This window comes from Corapipo altera, unplaced genomic scaffold, assembly GCF_003945725.1.
Source record: "Corapipo altera isolate COAL_440 unplaced genomic scaffold, ASM394572v1 44, whole genome shotgun sequence".
In the NCBI taxonomy this organism is placed as follows: domain Eukaryota; kingdom Metazoa; phylum Chordata; class Aves; order Passeriformes; family Pipridae; genus Corapipo; species Corapipo altera.
The window spans coordinates 17871092-17898431 of NW_020884880.1; the positions used below are offsets into that span (position 1 = coordinate 17871092).

Here is a 27340-nt window from a genome sequence, read left to right on the forward strand (position 1 = left end):
TCTTTACCAACTGAAGGTAAAGAAATGGGGAGTGTGCACCTGGAGGACAGATATCCTGATATCTGCCTGGAACAATCTCTGCACCCCTTTGAGTTCCTTTGTTTTGGCTTGTTTAGTTTTGAGCTGCAAGAACTCTGCAAATGGGTGTTGCCAGCTTCTGGCAGCCATATGTGTTGCCTACCATCTGTTTTCATTCCACTGCACTATGGAGACAAACATACTTTATTTTTAGTGTTCTACATTTCCTGATGTTGCACATAATAGGGATAGTATCTCACACATAGGTCACTAGACGTGAAAAATCCTCCATGATAACAGATGAGTAAAGGCAACAGATTATCATACAGGACCAGACAAGAAAATTTTCATTACTTACTTCTCAATGCAAACAAGAATATAATTTACACTGAAGTTTGCTTGATTCCTGCATACCTGTGCTTTCCTTCCACGCTGCCTAGAAGGGGTTTCCTTCATATGTTTTAAAGATATATCTTTTCAGCAACTTCCTCCAGTGTAGGAAATTACTACCAACAATGAAGTGGGTTGTCTCTGATAGTTGCTATTTTGCATGCAGCACTCAGCATCAAAACAGGATACAAAGAAATTAATAGTACCATCAGCTCTAAGACAGAAAACTGTGTTACAAATGCCTGTTTGAAAGGAGGAATTCTGTGCACAGGCTCCCATATAGTTCTGTTGGAAACCATGCACTCCAAAATCAGTTTGCAAAAATTAACTGGGTAGTATAGTATTTATGTAAATTTTGATTGAAAAGATTTCACTGTTATGCCTCAACTTTGGAAGGCACCCATGGCACGCTGGACAGCTAGTTGTTCTTTAAAATGTACCAGACTAAGCTGAATTCTTGAAAACATTGCTGATTTTACCTGTATTAAGTCATACATTTCTTAATTTAACCCCATTTAACCTCCACCTCCTCAAACTTCTAAGAAGTTGAGTAAGCATTGACTTTTAGCTACATGTGCCCTGATCAACATCTACTACTCATCCAGTATCGTATCATTGCCAGCATAACTTAATACACATACTTTTAGAGTAGATTGAAGTACAGATCTTTCCACCATGTAATATTGCAAATTCAGAATAGTGTAAGTTAATATTAAGCAACTATGGATGAGGAATTATCTCCAGTTTAAAAAAACAATATAAAAACGTATTAAGATTTGCACTAAAATGGAGATCAGCAGAGAAAATAAGTGCCTTTATAACAGCTTATGCAGGAAGAGATTCAAAGTGTTCACTGTTTATAGGGTACTCCAAAAGACACCTGAAGGAGTTACATTTAAATTTTTCATATTAGCTCTATTTGGTCTGAGTGTTTTACTTATTAATCCTTTCATAAAATAAGCACTTCTATTCATTGCATGTGATCTTACAAATACAGGAGTACTTTTTCATTAAATAGATTGGTAAGGCATTTTTCAATCTTTCAATTCATTTAAGCATTTTAATAATGGACTTCAATTACTCTCCTCTTTTATTAAGTTATCTGCAGCTCTTACTCTTCCCCCAGAGATTCTGACCAAAATTGTGAGAAAATTACTTTATCTTACTACTTTTAAATTTATTCTGCCTTCTGCTTTCAAATTATCAGATGCGGTTAAGGAATTCTGCAAGTGCTCAAGGTCCTTATAAGTAATATAATGCAAAAACATAATTTCTGTCTTAAAGCAGTAACTTTTTCAGCTATCAAAATATGAAGTGGAAACATTTTTGTGGATTGGTTTCACTGATTTTTCTTTTTCCTTTTTTTGCTTCAAGACAGTATATATTTTAGTCTAAAACACTTTTCTGTTGGTTCCCATCAAAATGTCAGAAAAAGCATTTAGCTGAAATCAAATGCAGGAGGAGTTTTGAATGGAGACTGGCAAATTCACCTTGCATTAGCCAGGTACTGATGAACAACCTTCCACACAGTACCCTGTCACTGTGTTGTTCTGTCTAAGGGAGTGAGACCCTTCCTTTCTAATCCCCCTCGTAAACTGTCAATTTACATTCAGAAGTATATAATCCATCATACATCATTCTCTCACTCCTAAACTGCCATAATCTACCACTTTTTAAGATGCCTGTGTGATCATTTTGATGCCTGCATTCACTGTGCCTTTGCAGTTTCCTAATAAAATCTGAATAGTTTTGTATTTCCTTAGATTTGTTGAAGGTCAGTAAGCATTTATTTCAACAAAAATTATTTTTGACAATAATTTCAAATATACAGAGGTTAGAAAGGTCAGAAAATATAAGAAAAACTTTAAAAACACTCATCTTGAGAACATCAACCCTAATTCTCACTTATTTTGAAATAAAACTACAGTTTGAACTTTGCATTTTAGTCCTATAATAGAAAATTTCTTGTATCCAGCCACAGCCTTCCTCAGATTCTCTGATAAAGACTATCTAATTTGAACATTCACTCCATGCTTTATTCACAGTATTGCAACATCTGACATCTCCTGGATGGCATTTTTTCATTTTTTTATTATATGACTGAAAATAAATTTAAACACTGCATTAATGAACAGAAAATTTGTATATATTTTTACATCAAATTTGGGTATAGTATTCAAAGCAACTCAAGACAATAGCTTAAGAAGATTTCAACCTACATGCCTACTTTTAAAAAGATTTATTAAGCAAATCTGAATTTGTATCATTAAAAAGTATTTATAATTAATAACCTATTTTTTCATAGAAAAAAATTGTGATTTCTTACTCAGTTTTAAGTCTCAATTTCATACCGCAGGCTATAACAATTTTAGGTACATGTGACCACTTCTTTCAAAATTAGTTTCTAGCAACCTTCAGGCTTCCAAATATTTCTAGGTATTAAACACAGTTTTAATACTTAGATTGCAACAAAGAAATTTTTAAGTAATCTTGAAACTAACTTAATTTCAGCACTTCTGATATTACACAAAATCGTATTTTTCTTTAAAATGTCTAAATTTTCTACTATTCTTTAAAATATTTTAAGATCATCAAAAGCATCTGTTGTAATTGGGAAACAGAATTCAAACTGTTTTTCCACGTAGATTATTAAAAAAACCCCCAAAAAACAGCAAGCCAATCCCAAAACTCCAAATTAAAATCAAGTACAACTGCTTTGTGCTACTATGGTCGAGTTTTGCTTCCTAAAAATTATTTTGTTTTCATTGTAAAGTTTAAGAAAAGATACTTTATGGTTCAATGCCTTAATTTTGGTGTTTGTTTTTACAGACAAAGAGGTTTTCATTGTGATGTTTACCTATTCAATACATGTGCAGTTTCAAGTTGGTTTAATGGAAGCAGTGAAACAGGAAATAAGCTGCCAGCAGGATGAAGAAAAATTGCCAACCAAATCTTCATGTTGTATCCATAGCATAATGTCTTCAAGGAATCCAAAGTACATCTCTGCAGTTCAGATTCTCAGAGGTCACTGAGCTTTATAATTATCTCCAAGCAATTTTCTCCACATCCTGTTAAGCTCTCTCTAAACAGCTGTGTGTGTTGCCATGCAGCTTCACCATCCCCTCCATTTAGAACTGCTTCCAACATAACTTCCGTTGCACCAGAAAAATCTGAATAGGAGCAAAGATTTTTATCTATCGGAGGAAAAGACAAACAATTCAGTAAGCCACTGCTACAGACAATATATAATGCTAGAATGCATGTTAAAAAGTATACATTGTAATGGATGTTTAAGGATCTCAATTGCACCTACTCAAATTCATCTGTCCAAAAACCAAACCACCAGCTACAAATTTTTAGTTATTATTTGTTTAACACTCATGTTCAGAGGACCTAGTCAGGATTGATGCCACCAGACATAGAAGCATCTATCATTCATAGTAAAACACTATTGTCTTGTATGCACTCTTTTGCTCTTGCCAGCCCCGCTCTGTTGCAGGTAAGGTTGTATATATTAGTAAAACTGGTTTTGTACCAGTGTTAATTAAATGCACAGTATTTTCTTGACCTTGCTAAAAAACACTGAGCTGGAAAAGTGAAAAAGTATTCGCATTTCATTTTTAGTATTTGCACAGTACTTTCTCCATATAAACTATTTATTTCCAGTTACACCTCTGCTGCATGACATAATTCATTATTTAAATTTTACACTTACCTCCCATCAGAGCAATTTCTGTTTTTGGAGAGCAAAGTCTCCACTGTATTCTTCCACTCTGAAAAGTCTGACTGCTTGTCCTAACTGAAATGTTATCTATTTTTAGACCGACTGACTTGCACTCAAACTTCCAGCTGATGGAAGCAGAGGATGACCCTTCTTTTCGGGCTAAATAAACCTAAATGGAAAGAAGACATGTCAAAAACTGAGATGACCACAAACATCGAATTAACAAGGACACAAAAATCTTAAGAAAACACACTTTCATTCTCTGTCAAGCCTCTGAACCTTTAAAACTGTACTAAATACAATTTTATATATTAAAATTCCTTCATCCTTAAGTTTGTTCTACAGTTAGGTAATGGTACGTCTTCACAGCCCTTACTAGGGAACACTAAACTATTTCAACATACATAGTAAAGTCCAAGCCACAAAAACATCTACACTTATTATTTTTTAAAGACGCAGACTTCTGGGGTTTTCTATAATGCACAGGCCCCCATATTTAAGTTGCTCAGTGTTGCTGATGAAGAAAACTGTGTTATCAGTAATTCCTCAGGTGTGGCTGCTGGCTGCACACTACTTCTCCTAGGACTTGACATGTCTTGGTTAAAGCATATCACCCATGACAGCCATATATAAATCCTTCATTAACGTTATTTCAACTGTTAGAATGTTGCATAATGTAATTTAGTCCCAATGCTGTTCTAAACTTCACCTGGCTGAACAGTCTCTCTCCCACATTAACGTTCATTAAAGTTCTGTGAACCCTCATAAGAATTTTGTAACAAACATCTGACAGTTCTTTTAAGTATAACATCTATTATTAACAAACCAAGGAAACGGACATTACTGATTAAAGAGTGAAAACTGCTGAGATTCTTTTGGAAATCTAGGTTAAGGAAACTCGGAAAAATTCCGTCATGTCTAGGCTTCTGATTAGTGTCATACTGAATGGACTTAGCTCTTTATTTTTTAATCTTGAAAGAACAACCCAGAATAAAATGATAATAAAACACAGCAGTATGTTTTACTGAAGATCCCACTCTAATATGAAAATCTCATTGGCAGACTATAAGACAGAATTTAAGTGTTCCCATTTTCATGTTTAAGAAAGCTCAAAAACCCCAAAGGTGTGATGTGTCACACTGAAGATCACCTATGAAAATCTAATGATTTACCCTGTTTTCCTGTGAATATAATATTAATGTTCATGAAGGTGCTGATCTCCACAGGTTTTTTTAGAGTATCTCAGATAGTTCTAGCAAGAGCTTTCCCTTGATCAGATCTTATTGAACTGCTGTATTTGAGCAAGGAAGCCAAAACATTCCATTAAATACTATTTGGTTGAGGTGCACTAAAAATAGGTTTTTATCCCTAAAAGTCTTAAACACTAGCCTGTTTTGTCTTCCATTATAATATTCCAGCACTTAGTCAGAAAAAAAAAGAAAAAGTTTTCTTTTGTGTCTTTTTGACTGTCCTCTAACTTTCAAACTTGGCTGTTTTGTTTCCAGAATTATTTGAAAGAAGTCTGAATTCAGAGAAAAAAACCCAAACCAACAAACCAACTCATCCAAATTCTCTTTCTTCGGAGCAATTCTTCTGGAAAACAAGCCTTTTAGAAATACATGGATTTCAGATCTACAGGTTCTTACACTCTTATTATCACCTCCTGTGGTCTGCTTGCTTGAGCCCTGGATGCCAATTTATCTCTGGGTAATCTGATTGAATCTGTGATTTGTACCTGTTTGCATTATGTAGCATAAAGCCAAGAGACACTGCATAGCAAGAAAATACACAAATAGGATGGAGATGGCTACTATCAGACTGACCAAGATGATCGTTTATTTGAATCATTCCGATCAAAAACATCGCAAAGACAGAATACGTAGCTGATGGTTATTTTCTGTTACTCCTGGGCTAATACCTACAGATACATTTTCTGTGGCTTTTAGATTTAAATTCCTTTCCATTCATTACATAGTAAATGATAAACTAAGTATTTCTGTAACGGCTCTTTTGGCTCTTAAGTTGTTGGACAGCTGCTGAACCAAATTCCAAAGCTGTATCTTGCAGAGCTATTAGAGGAGTTACAAAAATAACAAGGCAAACGCTAAACAACCTTTCCCCCTGCTGCTGTCTCCCATAATACAAACAACCCCTAACGAAAAGTCATTTTAAATTCTTAGATTCTTACGCAGACTTTCTGCAGGATGTAATTCCTGCAGAACTAACACACCTTCCCCACAAGCCTGAGAGACACCTGGAGTTGTAGCTCCTCATTTCTCAAGGCCTTTGACTCATCCTTTAGAGGTGCTGCTGAATACAAGATTAAAGTCTTTTCACCAGGCCTTTTAAATTGGTCGCACCCTGTTTCATCTGATTAGTAGAGGTGATCAGAACTGTAGTTTAGTTTCATTGCAAGGACAGTATGTTTCCTGCAAAAGCGAGGATAAGTGATCACTGCAAATTTGAAAATATAATGTGCTATCGGATTTTTAGCAGATCCTAGGAAAGCAAAGAACAGCTGTCACTCACTCTGAGTTTTTGTTACTTCTCTTCCACTGTTAGCCTACCCTGTTGTGACATCTTTTTTATTTTTCTCCCACTTCTTCCCTTTTTCTTTCTCCTTTTCGTAGCATAACCTCTCCAAGCTATTCCCTTGTTGGATTTTGCAAGTCAGTTTAGACCCAGCACAGAAAACCTTCAGAAGGCAGGCAGTTACATACCTAACTCCATTTTCATCAATGCAAAGTATAACCACTGCCTAAGCTAGAAATGTTGGGTCAGAGACCCTTCAGAGTAGTAAAATGGCAGAGGAAGAAAGCAGTGACATGCTATAGCCCCTGCCAGGAATGTTCAGTTCCACAGTTGGTTGCTGTTGAGGGAAAAGCTGTTTGCTAGTAAAACACCCCTTCCCATCTCACACACTTCAGTTCTCAGATTTAGAGCATATGACTCTTCTGCTGCTCAGTGTCTTGACAGATGGGAAGGATTCTGGGCAGGGTATACAATAATCTGGATAACTGACAGGTTTTTGCCTTCTTGCACATGGAACTATAATATTTAGGATGACAATTTCTTCCTTTGTGTATCAAGGAGATATGATACTCTGTAGAGCTGTTCTCCAAAACAACAACAAAAAAATCCTTTTTTTCTTCTTTTTTTTTTTCTTTTTTTCTTTTGAGAGAAGTACTGCTTTTTAATAGAACAGCATTTTTCCAAAAGCATAAGAAGGAAGCCATTTTTTAAAATTTGGTGCTCTGGCAAGGACTTTGCCTATCTGTAGAGAATTTGGTCATCCTTTCTGAAAGACAAGCTAAATTTATTTCCAATTTCTTAAATCATCTGGCAGTCTTACCTGAAGCTTAACAGTAACATTTACTAACATCAGCTAAATTCCATGGGCACCAAGAGAGGTTTTGATACCAAACGTTGGCAAGGGTTTTCTATTTTATTAGTTACACTTTTACAGCAGATTATATACTTTTAATAATTGCTATTCTTACCATTTTCCAATCTGTTTCAACTTTTCTCCAAACAGATTCTGCCTTCCAAACACCTGCTTCCCAGCCACTTATTTTTTCATTGTTATTGGAAATCCGTGTATAACTATCATCTACTATATTGTAGGTGAGGTGGAAGAGTTTAGATGTCTTCTCCTTTTCAGAGGGAATAAAAAGTACTTCTTTTCTTTTCTGAAAAAGGCAAAAAAATACAAGCACCTTCAGTCCCCTATGCCTAAATTCCCCAAAGACTATGATACTTTTAAACAGTATGTCATAGTTTCCTAATTCAGTTTTACTGCAAGTGAAAAAAAAAGTCATTTTTAAGAGAAGTCATGGACAAAAGCCTTCTGCAGAACAGAAGTTTTAAACCAGTTTCCTACAATAGACCTGCACGTTTTTACAATGGGGAGCACTAATTTTATTTTTAAAGTTTTCACGTAATCACTTTTAGAAGTAATTTTTTAACAAGCTAACATAAAATTAGCACATTTAAGTAAGAAATTAGGGGTTAAGAATAAAAAAGTTTATATGTTGAGCATATTTCTTGTACAATCAATAAGTAAATGGTTATTTGAATAGCAAATGTGACCACCATACACAGGTGCTTCGGTATGGCAGTTGACAAACCAACTTCAAAAAACTTCAAGTACAAACTTTGTAACTTTACCCTCTTATTTTTCATAAAAAATTTCATTGTTCTTATGAGTTTCAGCAAAGCAGAAATTAAGTCTTCTAAACTGTGGAGAACTGCAATAAACTCGTAGGTTCTCAAACTTAAACAATCCTATGAAATTCAACAATTTCACTTAACTGGTTCTATTTAGGATTGTCAGTCATTTACATGTCAGTATTGTTCCAAGATTAAGGTCACACCTTTGCATCCTGACTCCAGCTAAATATGACTACAGTTCTGGAAAACTGTATCTTAGTATAAAATAAATAAAAATCAAATCTTGCTTTTGGAAATAGTAAAAAAATATTGATATGAAAATCAACCAAGCTTATTATTTAAGAGATTGTTTAAAGTACAGAATTCTGGTTGCTCCCACATTGTTTTATTAACAAAAACAGTTGGTCAAAACCTACTATTGGTTAAAAGCTGGAAGTAACTAATAATAGAAACACTTTTTTTAAAGTTTTCCCAATTGTTTTCAACTGTCTTAAATTTTCTAGTTCTGTCACATCAACGATTAAAAGGAAAAATTATTTTTTATTAATTTGTAAGAACAAAACACACTTTAGATCAAGGATTCCCAAACATTACTGGAATCAACAGACAATCATCAGTCGCCCAAATTTACTTGTGGACCTCTACTGAATTCACATCAAACATGCACCAAATGTTTTTGCATAATTCACTTGTTTTAACTAAATCTGCTAGCTACCCAACATGAGATGCTCTTCCTCTGCAGAGCATAATCATAAAACCTCTAGTTAGCTACCTCTAAGATGGTCATCAGTGCAAAAGTTAAATACCTCTGGACCAATTTCACCTCTGGCCATTCGCCAAGCCATTGAGCCTGATGTCCTTCCACCATATTCTCCAGGTTTAGGTGTTTTAGGAGAAATAAATTCAACAAGCTCCACAATAGTCCTTTCCAAGAGCTCTCTTTTTCTGCTTTCTGACAAAGACTTTTGTCTCTGGAAAAAAAAATATAAGAAAAAGTAAAAAATTCAGAAAAAATGGTATTTGTAATTCTGCTCTAGAGTGACACCAATAGGGAAAAACAGAATTGAAAAAACAGGCTAAGATTTAAAATCTAGACTGACTGTTAGAAATATTAATCTTATACCACATACACAAATATAAACCAGTTATAATTGCATGGTTATTCAACAACAGTGCTTTCTCTATGAACTTGCTATGCACTAACTATGTGGATTTTTTTTAAAACGAGGTTTGTGCTATGTTTTTAATATATTTGCTTGGATGATGAGATGCTTCCATACCATATTTGACCTCTATTTATATAGAGATATATATTCTGTACCATAGCTGTTTTCAGTATTATTTAGGGGGAAAGGAAGGTAAGTATAATTTTTGGGTCAAACTATTTTTCTCTAAGGTGGAATGATTTGGTTGGCAACAGTCTTGGTTTTGTGATTAAGCCCAAACAAAAGATTCAGTTCATCTTCAAAGAGTTATTTCACTATATCGTACACAAATATGTATATCATATATATATATATATATATCTCATAAACAAACAACGACATTTCTATTTTTGCCTATGTCAGAAAACTAAGAAAAACTTACAAAAACCTACTTCCAGGTAAATCAGTAGAAAATAAAAAGAATTACATAACATGCTTTCTTTCCTTATATCAATTAAAAAATGGGCATTATTTTGATGCAAAACATCAGAAAATTTCATTGAGAGGTTGGTATTTTGTCTGCATGATTTTCACATCAAATATGCAAAGCTGGCATGTAAAGCCTTTTTTTTTTTTTTACCTGGGATAAACTCAGATAGGGCTGAAAAATTAAGTTCAACATTGAGTATGTAAATTGTTACACATAATCTTTTTTTCTGTTTTGGTGATCACCCAAGGCATGCACACTCAGCCCACTAGGACCCAAAACTTTAGGCTAATAAACATTCCAATTATCTCAAAAGCAGTTCTGACCCCAGACAGTTTTGCTATTAGAGATCACAAAAGAGATATTTCAAGATTGCTGTCTAGAACAAAAAAACCAATGTGGAACTGGGTAAAGGGAAGTAAATACAGAGAAATGATGAGAAACAGTTCCAACTGAACAAATTCCAGATGCCAAATACCAGTTCCAACACAGCAAGGGGGGAAAAAGCCCTCTGCTTGTGTTGATGGATGACAAGCAGCGATTCCAGCAGTGAAACACCAGGCCTTCCTCAATTTAACAGTTGCCTGAACACTCTGGATATGCATACGCAGTACTATAGATCTTGTTCCAGCTCAGAGGAAATTTGATATGGCTTACCCTAAGTTAACAATACTAACTACAATTTTCTTCAAGCCCCTTTGATGTAGGGGAAACCCAGTGTCAGGGGACATCACCTCTGAAATCAGTGATGCCATGCTGAGAACTGGATGCCCTTGCTGTGCAGTTGTTCTAACAGTAGGTGAAAAAAAAACCTGTTAAAGAACAGTGCTTCAACACGAAAAGGCTTCAGAAAATGGACCTCTTTATGTACAATACAAGAAATCAGTGAGATCCTCAGCTATAAACAGTACAAGTATGTTAATTCTTGCCACCTGGCAGACTCCTGCATAGAAATGCTCGCAGCATGCAAGACATGCACAATGCTCAGACTTTGCAGAGAACAACACTGCCTGTGCTGGGAAAACCTGTAACTACATTTCCTACCAATGACATTGTCATGAATAGCATCCATGTGCTGAAATGGATTTCAAGAACTCCATTATCAAGTGCCATGGTTCAAACTTCCTGCTTCTGATTTTGTCTTTTTTTTTTCCCTAAGATATTACCCTCTACATACATGCTCAGGTCCCATCTTTGTTTGGCAGACAAACGGAATAAGAAGGAAGAGGGATTGTGAATTGCACCTTTAAAATTAGTTCTGTATCAGGTGAGTTGTGCTGTTGATGCTTCCTGAAGGACTTAAACCTATGGTTTAAGTGGATCTACTGCTAGGTTTGACATAATTTGAGGGCAGAAATTGAATTTTAAACCTTTGACAAGGAATGCTGGATCATCTCACATTAATCACCATGAAATGCTTGCAATTCGACCTAAATTACTAGTTTTCCTTGTAAGAGTTGACCTGGCTATAACTATAACCCTTCACAATCACTACCAAAAAATTGGGGCCTGGAGAAAATAAAAAAATAATTTGCTTCCCTGTCCCACCATCCCATTTCCAATGAAAGCAGTGGAAAGTTCAGGGTCCTCTCCCCACTATCTATAGGGGTAACATACAAGGGACTGGAATAGGACAGTGCCCATACTAAGTACGTGAAGAAAATTTGTAGTCAGTGCTATCATAGTGCTATGGTACCACAGAATAACATCAGATAGTGGGTAGCCCAGAGGCTACACACTCATTTAGGAATGCCTGACCCAGATAAAACACACACAGTATTTTTGAAAAGTAAAACAGTGTACTGAGGAGGTTAAATTATCTTTGTCTGTTATCCATTTAACAGCAAGCCACTCAACGTGTTTTGAACCATTTTTGGTCTCTGCTTGGCAATTTAACAGACATGCAGAAAAATAATGGCCACAGTCATTGCTCTTTATGCAGGAAAGAGCAGCAATGACCCCTCAAATCCATTTTTGCTAACACTGCAGTACGGGTGACAATGTATACTGCGTGGCATGCTTCTCTTTAATTGTAACTTAGAAGAACTGAGCTTAAAAGACACAGTGTTGGAGTTTTGCATCAAACAACACAAAAGACTATAATCCCTCCTAGTGTGGAGCCAGTCTCCAGGAGCTGATGGGAAAAGGGAAAGTTAGTGGAGGCCTCTGTGCCAGTTATTGGCCGAATAGGCTGCAGTGAAGGAAACCATATGAGCTGAAGTGGAGACTCGTAGCAGGTTTTCATTACTCTGTTCAGTCATAAGACATCTCGATAGTCCCAGGGATGAGCTGCCTTCCTCCTCTGTGACTGCACTCTGGTTAGCCTTGTCAGTGCTCCACTCTGCTATGTGACTAACTTTTCATTACTGACAAAATGATTTCAAGCCCTGGGCTCAAACATGAGTTCAACTCAATTCTTCACACTCTCAGTGTGTGGCTGTAACTCTGAAGCCAGCAGGCTCCTAAAAAGGCATAATCTGCTTATTAAAGCATCAGCTGTATACTACCACTGGAACTACAGTTTCCATGCACAGGAATATCAGCCCTGTAAGGAAGCGAGGCCAAAACAGAACCCCCCAGGTAGTTCACGGTTTTATGATATTCTAGTAAACTGAATCAAGCAATGTTCATCCTGTTTCAACTATGGACTGGAAAAAAGCTTAGCAGAGAGGTTCTGCAACTGTGATATGCAGGTATAAATGTCTCCATGTGTTTTGGGGATGTTAAGCATGAACAGTGCATATATATGCAACTGAGTCAGAGCTCTGCTGATGGTAACAATGCTTTTTGAACATCTTGGAAAACAAATAATTTCTCACACTTCCTGGAGCTTGTAAAAAGTCACAGAAAGCAAATTAAGCCTACGTTTCTTACAATTGTAAATGCTACTGTTTTCAAGTCATAGCATTACTGATGTGGAAAACACTCAGCCACTGTCAAGGAGTCCACACAGTTAGAAAGGAGTTGCAGTTTACACCCAGCATCTGTTGATATACAAGTCTACACCAAAGTCACTAAGAAAAATAACATATACACACATGTCTATGTAATAGATAATACGATAATCCTTTTGCATACCATTCTTTATCTTATCTCCCATAAGTTCAGCACTGCATCTGATTCTTACGTATTCAGGTTAAAACGTATAGTTAATGGCATTTTTTATATCCATAGTGCATGGACATTCCTATCACGTTACCAAATGCATTCCTTGTTCATGGATTTCACATTCTGCAGATGTTTGTGTTTCACTTTAATAAATCCATTTAAGAAAAGCTACATACCGTTCTATTTAGTGCATTAATTGTCTCACGTAGCGTTGCTTCGCTGAGTGCTGTCCTTCTAGAGAGTACTTCTTCGTGTTTACAGCTGTATCTCCAGGTGACATCAACAACCTCAAGCACAAGTTGAAGAAGAAAGTAAAGTAACCAAAATTCTGATCTATCTTGCTTCATATTTAAAGAGGCTAGCTAATCAAAGTATGATCTTCTATAATAATTCTGGAAATCCCACTAAAATGGAATACATAACATACTTGCCCCACGGCAAGTTTATTTATTATTAACATCATTACTCTTACCTCATCTTTGGAGAATGCAATTACGTAGGAGAGCTTCTTTCCCCATCCAGTTTCATAGAGAAGAGGCTTATCACAGACATTTTCACAGGGATCACAATGAAGCCATCTTTTCTGAGATGAAGAATATACCTCAGTCCACACATGATCTATGTAATAAAGGTCAAGAATACACAATGAGTTATAAGGATAGAGCATCTCTTCTAATCTTGCAGAATCTTTTAACTTTTTCCAATTTATCGAACAAAGGAACAGGTGCAAGAACACGTTTTCTGTACATATACATTCAGAAACATTACCAGAGCTTTCTCTTTCTGTCTTAGGATCACAGTCCCTTAGATTCAACTAAAGACTGTATCATTCTGAAGTCAGTTACCTAACCTTACTTGCCGAACCCTATTTCATCTCATCAGGCAAGACAGAAAATTGAATGTATGCTGTCTTTGTTAGCTGAACTGCATAACTCTATACGCTGCCTTGATGACTAATATAATCTGAGAAACATAAAATACATAACCTCATTTTGCATAGGTTTATATTAACATTACAATATTCTAGAACACAGATACCTGTATAGTCCCAGACATATCTTGCTTCAAACCCTACAGCTCTGCAACACAGTGTAAAACAGTTTGCCCACTCGCCACAGCGTCCACGTCTGGTTTCCAGAAGTTTTTCAGGGTTGTTATACCTACAGGAGAAAAACAAAACAAGAATAACTGAGAATACATTTCACCTTTCAGAAATCTTTACATCACAACTGTTCTTCTGATGCTTTGAACAGATTTCAGTATTAATCAGTCCACAAATGATAACAGAAATGAATCACTGTTCTGCACAAAACAAGTCTGAGCAGGATGTTACTTCAGCTCCTGTGATTCCATCATGTTTACAGCAATACTAAAATGAATCTTATTTTTCAAGGTTTTAAGATCGATTTAGACGTCTTAAAATATGATTTTTGTACACTGGTCCTTTTGATAGTTAGCAAAAATAATCCAAAGATTGGATATTTGCTCTTTTGCTATAGACTCAGCAAAAGACGTGTATTACATTACAATATTTCCCACAGAAGTGAAAGTTTTCCCTGAAATAACGAAACCCTATCTACACGTGGTTGGCAATACTAACATATTTTATTTAGAAGTTAAATTAGACAAGTATTCAGAACAAGGCCCCATAGCAGAAAGCAATATATTGCTTTTAATCTGATATTGTAGAGAAATTGCTGATCATCAACCATTCTATCATCATACTTATAACAGCTTCACTAATCTTTCAACTAACAACTTATCACTTGTTCACAAAATGCACAAATGAAAAGCTGTTTGTTGAAAGACAAGAAAAAAGACAAAGGAAACCTCTCTGTGCTCACCTTGGGAATCTATTAGAGAACTGACACTGGTTGCAGTAGTGGTTTTCCACTCGACTGGCATTCCACCTTACATCATCCTCAGTAGGTAAGAGGTAGTCACTTTTAGGCTCTGTCTGCCCACCACACCTGCTGCAAGGAAGACTATTTACCCAACGAAAAAAGTAAGTCTTAAACCACTCCAAAAGCTCCAACAATAGGAAGTCCTCTTCATTCACATGTGCACCTGTAAAATTTATACAACACAAAGTTAGTTCATATGGAAAAGTAATTTAGTTGAACTTGACAGTATCTATGCAAATCAGCATCTCTGGGCCTTTATGGTATTTTAGAAGTACATATAAAATATATGTACTTCTAAAATATAAAAATTATATTAAACAAGCTTCATAATAATACTACTTAAGTACACATTAAAAAGAAAATCTAAATTGTCAAGACTGAATAAGGTCAAACTTAAAAAAAAAAAACTGCACTCCTAAACACTACAGCTAGGACAAGAATAAGAAATCGCTCAAAAAACCAAGTCAGATATACATCAAAGCCTGGTGAAGTTTCTCATGTCTCTCATACTCTTGCAGGGCTTTGGGAGAGTGCTAATTCTTTTTTTGCTCCTATATATTATTTTCTTATTCTTAGTTATTAAACTAGGAATAACAATTGCTTTGATTTCAAAATCCCAATGACCCAGACGCTGGCAGCAATCCAGACAACCAGGTGTAATAGGAACAGACTTCCTACAAACACAGCTTAATTACTGTAGAACATATGTATATACCATGCCAACAAGTTGAGTTTGTTTTAAATTCAGCAAATACACACCTTTCTCAGCTTATCCAAAGTAGGTACAGCATGTCTTTAATTTTCTGCTCTAGTTGATTTCACCATACCAAACTCTTCTGTCCCATTTTCCTGTTCACAACACGTCTTAGAATCTACTCAAACACTGTCACTGTTCTGACACTGGAAACAGCCCCACTTTCCCTAAATAAAAGATGTGAAAATCCAGTCTTTCAGGAGAGATCCATTCCTTTAAAATTCTTGGAATCTTTATATGCACATTCTGCTCCAGTGCCCAGAGAGATACTCTTCTTTCGCAGATACATAAACATTCAAATAAGTCCCCTATCAACCTCATCATCACCAAAAACATAGGTATTTGTACCTGGCTATTTTTATGTACTATAGCTTTCTTCTTGTCACCGTGGAGACAGGTTTGACTAATGAATATTAACAGACAAAATGAATGCATAAAAATGCTGCTTAAAGAAAGCTGAAAGCAGTTGCATTTGTGCAAAAGTTCCTTTTTCAGGATGGTGAAGAAAGACTAGGTAAGATGTGCATTTTACTTATTTAAGCTCAGTTCACATCTTCCTCTAAAACTGTAGTGGTCTTTGATACAAAAGACCCTGTAGGGGCCCTAACACTATTAAACACACATTGCCAAGACTGTGAAGTGCATGGGAAGAGATCATTTGTTAATCAAAGCAAAAACACCTGATTTCTAATTACAGTAAAATTTCCATTTTTACTTATGTATGTGAAAACTCTGTGCTGGAACACTCAGACAAGGGCTTACTGCTTGCAAAATGGATATGCTTGTATAGTCAAAATTTCTGCTAAAAGTTGAACAATAAGATTTCAAGCACAGGTCATATTCTTTTCTTCTGGATAACACTCAAACTAGAACCCAACAATGACAATATGACTACTATGGTATGAACATTCTTCTCTTGGTTCATAAAATAAATCCTTCATTGAAATATCACATGGGAACAATGACAAATGTGATTTATTTGAACAGAAAACAGCTATTTCTGACTGTGGAGTCTATCTTTCTAATGGAATGTGGCAAAAAGTAAAAAACAAATCCACACTTCTGATCAAATGACCATAATCTTCCTAGCATACTCTTTATTAGGCAAAAATGCTTATTACACATTGTAAGACAAGTCCTAAAAACAAGTGCTCTGTAGCATTAAGTAGTTATTCCCACAGGTGGCAGTCAGTGCAGCAGTACAGATAAACCAAAGAAGCTGAAAGGGCCAATTACCCATATATGTCATACACAGTCCATTCCCAAATGAATTTTCTATAAAGCTCTTCAAAAATGCTTTCAAGCTGTCACAATCTAAACCAGTGAAATTCCATCTCTTCCCCATTATTTGTATCTAAATTAAGGTCTGGAAGCCATTTTGAATAGATCAGCTTGATGGCTTGGGAAGCACCTGGAAACATTACCCTCCTCCTTCCTTCCCCTTTTTAAACAATGTGCACAGCAGTATTAGAACACAGTCTAAGAGGTACGCTCATCCTTTCTTTTTTTTTTGCTTCTTATAGGAATTTAATAGCTGTCATTTATTACTAAGTCTCTTTTCTCCATTGCATGCTGAATGAGCATGCTTTGTACTTGTTTATGTGGTTTCTTACTTCCCAGTAGTTTTATAAGAAGACAAAAACTACGAAGAAAATCCACTATGAAAAAGTTCCCTAATGCCAAAGGCACAATTGCATATTAGCACGTGGCTGCATGAGACATCACAAAGTAATTTATAAAAAACCATGAGATTATTTCTGGTTTGCAAACCAACAGTACTCCCATAAAGTTAGCAGAATTGCTTCAAACAGTCTTCTATCAAAGATTCACAGTGAGAAGGATTTTTTATGTTTAAAGATTGTCTTGGAAATGTGGGGTTTTTTAAATATTTATAGTGAAATACTATTGTGTGTGATATCACTGAAACAAATCTAAAACTGTCACCTGAAAATAGAAATATATAATTTTAACTGACAATAACTTCATACATTCAAAACAAATTTGCATTTATGAAGAAAACAAATTTTAGAGACTGATATCACAAGTATTTAGGCCTCCATTTCACATCTAGCTCCAAGAGGATGGCATGTGAACAACCCTATTCATTTAAGCATTAGCGAGAAAGGTGATTGTATCAGGTGGCATCTTGGAAAGGTCTCACGCAAAATCTCACCAATATCACTTTTAAAAAGAGAAGTAGTATTTAAAATTTTTATTCTGAATTTAGAATGTAGTACATATAGGAAAATTGCAAGAATTGACAATTTTGAAATAGTGACTACTCAAACAAACAGCTTCCCTCCTCTTGCTGTAGCTATTTCACCAGCATTGTTTTAATTCAGAAATTAAAAGTCCAAAATTTCTATGTGAAGCAGTAAAAGATGGATGACAAAAGCAAAATAAAAAATAAGAGAAGGAGCGAGTAGGAAATTAGGAAGAAGGTAATTCCAACTTAGAAACAGCATTTGAAACCTGCAAACATATGACCAAACACACACAGCCAAAACATAGTATGTTCGAAAGCGTACTTCTAGTTTCATATTCATTATAACTTGGTGGCATTACCTTTGTCCAGTCTTGTAGCTTGTGATAGCTTTTTCTGAGCCTTGTTCTTTAATTCCTGGAGAGGAATTGCAGCTAGTGCTTTCTGCTGAATAGAAGGATTCTCATACATCAATACAAGATCCTCAAAATTTGTTTGAAGTGTTTTCAAGATATTTGCAGCCTGCAAAAGGATTTTCAATTGTAAGACAATTTATGAACTTTCACCTTAAGGCAAAAAACCCAAACTCTCTTATTTTTTGCTTAAGCCAGTCATAATTCTATAATCATACTTACATTATATGTATTGCAGGCAAAATGCTTATGTGTAAAGATATCAATAAAAATCGCAGGCAACACCACCCAAACTCTTAAGTCCGACCTTGTCATCTCTGAGCATTCTGAATGGTGTCCTCAGTGAAAAGTGTACTGACTCAGACAGAAGAGAAAATTGTTTCTAAGGACACCTCCAACAGCAAAGCTTTTGACTTATTCCAGTCCCCTGCTCCATCCCCCCACCTTTCTTTTGGACACATTTTACCTGAAATCCATAAAAAAACCTGTAAACACTTTAATTTCCTGGACACTGCTACACCAGTTCGTAGAACTCTTGTCATTGATGACTGCTGCTTTTTTATTTCTTATTTATGAATGTCGCCTGCCTATTTCTACTTCCTTCTCTCACACATCAACTCTGATACAGACTTGAATAGACAGCCCTGTGACTATAAAGTGAACACACTGTTTCAGTAGAAATTGTGTATGAGAACTAGGCTTGATCAGTCAGTCATCCTAAGTGTCACCTAGTGACAACTACAAGTTGCACCCAATAAGGTACACCCATAGCTAGTAAAATAAACAGCTGAAGTTAATAATAACGGAGTTAGTAGCTGAGCAAGCTACTTACCCCATTTAAAGGGGAGTAACATAGAAAATAAAATGGGATTTTTAAATTAAGGGCCTAGCATATTTTGGGGGGAAGCCTGTGGCACTGCTAAATTACCTTTTTCTCTACTGCTATATCATGCTTCAGTCTTTTGCCTTGTTAACTACCATCTTAATTTAATCAAAAATCCCCCACTTTCCTGAGATGCTGGCAGCAAACACAGGTGTGAGAACTCTTCAGAAGATAATTTCTTTCAAAGGAGCACTTAAATTACAAGTGATTATTTTGATGCTGGAGAGTACTGCAGGACCAGTCTTTAATTTTCATAACTGCTAAAACAGAACAGAGCTGGTTTTACTCCTCCTGGAGGTCATAAGCTACAGGTAACTGGTTTAACATCATAAACTCAATTGTGTCCAGATTCACCTTAATGCAAGTCGAAAGAACAGAAATAAGGGATGTTAGAGACCGCCAAAGGCTTATAGACTTTCATGTTCTGTCAGCTTCCTGAAAGAATATTCAGAGATATTGCTAAGCACAGCAGGAAGTCTCCCAGAAAAACTACTCTGGTTTTCCCACTGGCAAACACCCTAAGTGTTACAGTAGTGCTTAACTGGTTTCATGGAAGCCACTGTGTAATGATGAAGTCTTACGCAAAAAATCTCAGAAGGGTGGTGAACCTCATGACAGTTCTAAGTTTGGATACAACTTTCCTCCTGTAGTCACTATGCCACCTAGGAAAGGATCAGAATCCATCTAACAGAATTAATGACTAGCCAGAGCTTTCCTTTCCCTGAGTCTCAAGAACGTTTTACGACGAGAAGCGCAGAAGAGGTATATGAGGTAAAATAATGATAGGTTAGGTCCCTGGAACTGTGCCACTGAGGAATATTCCTGTGTTGTCTCAAGTAAGCCAATTTTCCCTGTGCTTACCAGGACTCCCATGAATGACAAATATAACACACAGGCAAGAAAAAAATGCTTGCACTACAGAAACCACTCTAAATCTCTCTGACATCTGTCAGCAGAGCACACAACAATAATACAACTATAACTCGGCATCATACTCACTAAAAACCAAAACCCCCATTGCTGTGCAAGCAAAACGGCCAAGTCACGGCCAGCAGGTATTTTATGGACTTCCTTCCCATCAACCCAGACTATACAGATCAAATTCAATGGTTCAGAGAGCTATCAGTATAGTTCCCTGAAGAGATCAGCTGAAATATAGCATTCTAATAAAGCGTCATCATTGCATTTCCAATGTCTCTAAATTGTAGTAAGTTTGGTCCCACCATCCATGCTGGATCTCAAGAAGCGTGGAAAATTAATAGTTGCAAAGAAATGGATCCACTATGATGGCTAGTGTATGTCAGGGCAGAATAACTACAAATGGAAAGGATTAACATCAGAATACATTGTGTCTACTTGAAATCTGCAACATTTTTCTCATTGCAAGATCAACTTTTAAAGGTTCCAGTACTAAGCAACACAGCAGCAAGTCACTCTAGAGGTTTTATAATCACTTCCAAAAACCACTGCAGAACTGACTGAAACGGTAAAAATCAAGAAGCAGGCAAAAAATCAACTCAGAAATCCCCAACCAAATTCAAATAAATCTAGTTAATACATTTCAGAGGCAACTACTACCAGGCTAGCATAATTAAACAGCTTAATATTCAAGTGTCTACAACAGTTCCCTTCCCAAAGGATATTCTGGGTGATGATGGGTCACTGAGAGCTCTCTATCCCCAAAAGCCATCACTTCAAACCATGCTGTGCCATTTCTTGTCCACTGATCTTGGGTAGGTATTGGGAATAAACAGTATGTCATAGTTCAGTATCCAACAATATCTTGATAACTTAAAAGTGGCAAACTGTGTTTAAGGATGTACGAGAAGCAAGCTTTTTTTGAAAGGATTCAACTTACACCAACTTTAAGACCAAAGTGACACTGATTCTAAGGAGAAAAACTCTTTGGAAAATTCAACCAAAGCATCCTTAAAACCTTCTCTCTAAAGGCATAACTTAATTTTTCAAAGCTGTATGAGATGTTGCATCTTCTTCCATTGGGCCAGTTAACACCAGATGAAAGGATACTGCCTCTGTCTTGATCAGGAACTTCATCTCAACCTCTTGGACAAGGGAAACTCAGTATAGATAACTACAGATTTGTCCTCTCCTGGTTAAATTCCTGTCTTCAACGACAGGCACATGTGAAAAAAGAAAGGCCTCCTCACAGGCTACACAAAGAAGTCATAATGCATGAACCAAGATGCCAACAACTAAAAACAGTACAGTCACTTTCCTGTTCTTTCTCTGGCTCTCAAATACCAAATATAAGCCTAGTCTTAGCTTCCCACCCCTCCCCCTGTTCCCCACCTTGCTGTTCCCTCCCAATACAAATCAGCTTTTTTTCATGACACTCGGATTAAAAAAACATTCAGGAGTTCTTCAACAAAATCTCTTGCCAATATTCTACTTATGGCACATTTCATTTTTAAGTTGCATGGAGACTGAAGAAAACACCCAAAAAACTTCAAAAATCATTGGAAAAAACCCCCTTTAGTCCAACCTCCTACTCAAAACAGGTCAGGCCAAGTTCCTCTAAGCTTTACTCAGATGGAGCTTGCAAATGTGCTCATTTGGAGACTACTCCGCTTCTCTGAGCAACCTGTCCCAACAGTCAACTTTTCTTCAATCTTTATATTCAAGACTAATGAACCTATAAAGTTTCCAGGTTATAATTACCATTTCAAGAGATTGCACAAGTGACGTTTCTGGTCGCTGACGGGCAGGGGCAAGAACAGAGCTGGCAGGTCTTGAAGGCCGTTGTGCAGCTGTCTGAGCGCTGCTGACAGTTTCAGCGGATCCTGATTTGGGGATTTGGTTTGACTCATTCAGTCTGCTGCTTCTCTCTCCAGCAATTAAGTCTCTGATTTTACGTAGTTGCTCAATCGAAGCTTCCTTAGGGAAAACCAGGTGAGTTTCTCCCTGAAATTTAGACAAATGAATTCAGCAGTTAATGCAGATCTAAGGTACTCAATGGTTTTTAAGTTAGCATGCTAAGACTTGGCAGGATTCAGCTTTCAGATTAGGTCCCTTCACAGTAGAAGCCTGAGGTCCCTCACAGCTTCAGAAGCCATTAGATTAAGAATTTATAGTCAATCTAGAGAAAAAGGGCCCATAACAACATGCTTTTGTTAGTAACTTATTCTGCAGAGCCACACATGGACGATGCAGTTATGGTTTCGCAGAGAAAGCAGCAACAACAGAAATGAACAACAAACGCACAGTTCTCACAGGACAGCAGTGAAATGCTTGGCAACACAGTAGGACAGCCAGTGCTGGGAGAAGAAGACCTTAGAATGGCACCTGCTGGGAATTCTCTTCCATACTAATATTCGTTAGGTTTAACTTTTCAGATAGGAAATATTATTTTTATTGAGACCTGCACCCAGGTTGATTTCTGGGCTCCTATTTTTGATTGTAACATGATTATTGGCAGCAAAACAGAAAATCAGTAACTGTTACAGAAGCAAGTATCAGCATACTTAGCATAAAGAAATAGGTTGCTAAAAACATGAACATCCTGAAGCATTTATACTTTAACAGTTTCAGTTTCTACCACTGAAACACTTCTATTTATTAAGGTGAGTAATTTGTTTATCCACAGCTACCTTAGGTCACCTATCATTGCAGATGTAGTGCTTCACGTTAACACTTAAAATCACCACAAAACTAAATGGAATCTCTCAATCTCCCAGAAGAGTGAGGAAATACATTCCTCATTTTTAATTGAAAAAGTTTGCTTACCAAGCAGAGACAAAAGAAGTAACAATTTTACTTAACCAGCTGAAGAGAAATTGGTGAGCTCCAGCCTTGACTGACACAATAACCATAAGACTGAGCCAACACATTCAGAGATCTGCTTGAGTGCTCCACTAGCTACACCAACCACCTCCTGGCTAAAATACATCATTAGAAGTCTCCTGAACACCAGCATGAGATGAATCCACAGATTGTTTCTCCCTCTGCAGTCACCACTTCTTTCAGCACACCTTTTCTTTTTTTTAATTAGAACAATTACACTAATTAACCCAAAGAGAATGCAGAGGTCTCATGACAGCTTAGCCTAAGTAACATAATATATGTACCCATAGAGAAGTGTGGCATCAAATAGACAAAGCAAAGCAAGAGCTTTGCACTACTAAACAAGAGCTGAGTTTCCACCCCAGGTCTCCAATAATTACAAAGGCTGCTTCTAGTTTAACAATCTTCGCAGTTTAAGTTCCACCAAGACAAGGACCACATCAGGACACAAAGCAATGTCCAAAATACATCTTTGTGACTGCAACAGAATCAAGATTCACTCCAAACCACTTCAGGATATAGTTTTCTAAATTTTTAAAATGAATTTTAAAGACTCAGTCCTACTTGAAGAGTCTACTGCCCTTTACTGCTGTCATGACAACACCAGTACTTGTGCAGCTGCACTACAAACTATTACTCTGGTTTTTTTTTAGGGGATTGATTTTTAATCAAATCAGCTTCCCTTATCTAACCCACCATGGGGCCACAGAAGTCCTACTGATGGCAGGAACAAGGAGCAGAAATGCAGTGCTTTCTTTTTCTCTCTTCCAAATGACAGTTTCTACACACATTTACAATGTCTGATGTCCACCTAAAAGCGGGCTGCTACTAAGAGAGAGGGTTTTTAACTCTGCTTCCCACCATTTCCTTTGTGGAATGTATCCAGCCATTCAGCAAACCAGCAGTGCACCTGAGCAGCAGAAAACCAATCTTGTCATGGATTAGCTTAGCCCTAGCTCCACCAGATTTCTGAAGCAGCCTCATCTAAATTCGCTGTTGGTATCTGTGGATATTTGCAAACAAGGACTGAAAAAAACAGCAACTGGCTTAAAATCTACTGCCTTGCAACTCAGGAAGCAGAAAAAAATCATCCATCAATTTTAGTGTGTAAACTGATGAAGACACCAGAAATTACTAAATTACACTCACCTCCTGAAACCCCATTTCAAATAAACATTCAACTGCTCCTCTGACAGGCAACAGCCTTGTGGAAAATGCTGGATTTCCAATCCGAATTAATCTATATTTTTCTTCATATGGATTCCTGAAGAAATAAAAGTCATAATTATGTTTGCAAATTAAATAAACACTTAAAAGTTAGGTAACTACACTAATTAGCATTAGTCTCTCACAAGAGATTTTTAAAAAGTTTTGTTTCCTTCACACCATGTAGGTAGAATGTGAAACCTAACTTAAAACTTTTACTTAATTCTTGTCCTTTTGCACTTAACTCAAAGAGTTACAAACTGGTGCTAAATTTTAGTTCGCAACTTCAATTCATAAACACATGTTTTGTAGTGCTACCCAGCAGGGCTCAGTCTGCAGTGACACTCAGAGACACCTTCACATCCCCCTCTACCTGGTAGCATTCTAATTGAACTTCTCAATTTGATGCTGGATGGCTTTAGTCCCACCACGGAAGCTGTACTAAAGTGCCTGATACATGGGTGAAACAACTGTGCTTTCTGCTTCTCCAAGGGCTGCCTCTCACTTCCTTTTTCCTCTTTCAACTTATAAAAACCTCCTTCTCTCGCTTCTTCCTTTAAAAAGAGTCAGCCCAGGATGCACCACTCTGTGTCACACAGCAGTAGCTTTTACTACGGTATATATAGACAGGGAGGGGCAGCTCATACACCTCGAGATGCTGGAAGAAGACATCAAGGTCAATCACACATATTAGTGTGTATGTGCACCCTACAGGGCCACCTGCAGAAATTCAACTCTAATTAACTCTTGGTAACAACCTTGCTAAGTCAGAAGGGAAGGGCAAGAGAAAAATCCAGAAAAAAACAAAAAACGAAGATCGAGTCAAAACGAAGTTAAAATCGAGTTAAAATCGAGATAAAATCGAGTTAAAATCAGCATTACTTGTTATTACCTGCTTTTAGGGGAATAAACGCTTGCAAAATCAGGGACAACGCATGATTTTGCGTTTAACACAAAAAAACGCCCCCCAAGCTTTCAAAACAAACCAACCAGCAACAAACAAAGAAATAAAAATCCAGAACACTACATCTCTAGCTAAGTAATCTGATTTTTACAACAGCGACAAAAAGACGCGAGAAGCTTCTGAACTTCGACATTACACAACAGAAGCAAAGCCGCCGCTCGGCGCCGGGGAGCGGCCGCGGGAACCCTGCGGCACTGCCCGCGGAACGAAGGCGGCGACCCGACTCACCGGAGGATGTTGTCGGCGTACGTGAGGAGCAGGCGCGACGCCTCCAGGAAGATCTCGCGGCCGTTCTGGCACAGCTCGCTCACGGCGGCGGAGCCCGGCGCGGACGACAGACCCAGCGCGGCCGCCATCGCTCCCCCCGCCCAGCGGCACCGCCCGCCCCCGCCACTGCGCCAAACGCATGCGCGATGGGAGCGACGAGGTCACCGCCCTCCGCCGGGCAGCACCGCGCGCCCCAGCACGCATGCGCGGGGGGAGCGGTGCGGTCGCTGCGCGCAGACGCCGCGCCCACAGCTCGTGCGTGAGGTGGGGGGGCCTTAAAGGGCCAGAGGGGGATTAATACAATCCCGACCCTCCCCCCCGTGTAGCGGGACCTCCGGGTCACACCATGTTGTCCCGAACTAGGTTCTTTCCCCCCGTGTGCAAGAGGCCAATCCACACACAGACTGGAGGTATTTGATTTATTTACAGTTCTGCTCAGAAAGGGGTGCTGCGTGGCAAATCCACAAAGCCAGCACGACGACTACCAAAACTTTTCGCTATTTATACATGTTAGCGAACAAAGGCATTAATGTTCATTGGCGGTAATTTACCTAGTTCTCTTATTAATTAGACTTCTATTGGTTAATTGAGTTTCTTCCTTATCTAGGGGGTTCTGCCAAATGTCCTTGTGGCCAGTAAATTCTGCATTCTTTGTGTCCACTACCAGTGGTACATCCTTCTTCCCATGCTTTGTTAACCTTCCCCTAGGGCTGAGATCATTGAAACATGTCGAGCCCTAAACCTTAACAAAGCAATTCTTTCAGCAAGCAATTTGTCTTCCTAAATACCTGGACCATCACTTAGAGCTTGATTAAATCTCCTCTCTTGTTGATTCGGCTTGAAAGTAGACAAAGATCAAACATCAAAAAACATGTTCCACATTTTGCAACATCGGGAGCCCCTTGGCAGGCAGTAACGTCCTCAAGGATATAAATCCCCTTCTGTACTGCCCTGGTTTGGCAGTGCTCTCTGATGGTGCCAAACCTTCAGCCTCACCTGGGCTACCTGGGTGGAATACCACTGAAGCAACTCGCTCCTGCCCTGACACCTCACCCAGCACTACGCAAAGTCTGTTCCAGCAAAGCTAAAAAGCCCTGGTCTGCTGCTTCTAGACATTTGTGCTATCAGTGAAAGAACTGCGGTGAAAAACCTTGGACACAAAGACTGGTGAGGCTTTGCTTTCTCAGGAATGCAGATTTAAAGAGTTCCAAGCAAAAGAAGTCTTTAAAATTCAGCCTGATTTTGCAGCTGACATTACATTCTACCTCTGCTGGCTGCTTCTGACAGGTCACTGCTCAGCTTCTTTGATTTTTTAAAGGAAGTGGTACATATCCCTCACAAAAGCTGGGATTTAACACTGGGCAATTCACTTTTGCTGAGATTGTACTCATTGTTCCTACTAGTATTGTTGAAAAAAGTTACTAACACAGCCCTCAGAATCAAAAAACTGGTACCAAAGTAATAAAATTTTAATTTAAGATGATGTTCCTTGGCTGCTTCTTCAGCTTTTAACTCCCTTTCCATTTCTTTCACATAGTTATGTGGCTCTGAATGTTGGCTGCGCTGTGAAATTTAATGATTAACTAAATTGCTATATGTGTAACATAATTATATAATGCATATAAGTATAGCATTTGTAAATAATGCTTTGGAAGTACTCATAGGAAAGCTGTATGAAAATTGAGAAGACCAAGTGCCAACTTCCAACAAATTACTAACACACAAATGTCCAAGGAATATTATTTCTAAAGGGAAATTAAATACAGATGCTTCATTTAAAAATAGTGAGGTTTTTCTATCTTAAGTATTCCATTTCTCTCCTTTTTGACATCTTTTTTCCCTTTTTTACTGCAGTGCTTCATTAATGTGCTATGGTTTGTATTTAGAAGTAGCTGTGATTGCA

At 37.5% G+C, this 27340-nt stretch overlaps 1 protein-coding gene across 1 annotated transcript; it reads right to left on the reverse strand.

Annotated features, from left to right (window-relative positions):
* Window positions 1-204: 204 nt before the first annotated feature.
* NGLY1 (N-glycanase 1) lies at window positions 205-25578 on the reverse strand. Its single transcript, XM_027639165.1, is given in 13 exon segments — window positions 205-3602; window positions 4124-4301; window positions 7633-7821; window positions 9109-9273; window positions 13219-13329; window positions 13515-13660; window positions 14081-14202; window positions 14887-15109; window positions 18266-18425; window positions 21879-22121; window positions 24150-24264; window positions 25399-25529; window positions 25531-25578. Coding segments are annotated over 13 exon segments (2007 nt in total). The 3' UTR covers window positions 205-3426.
* Window positions 25579-27340: the final 1762 nt, after the last annotated feature.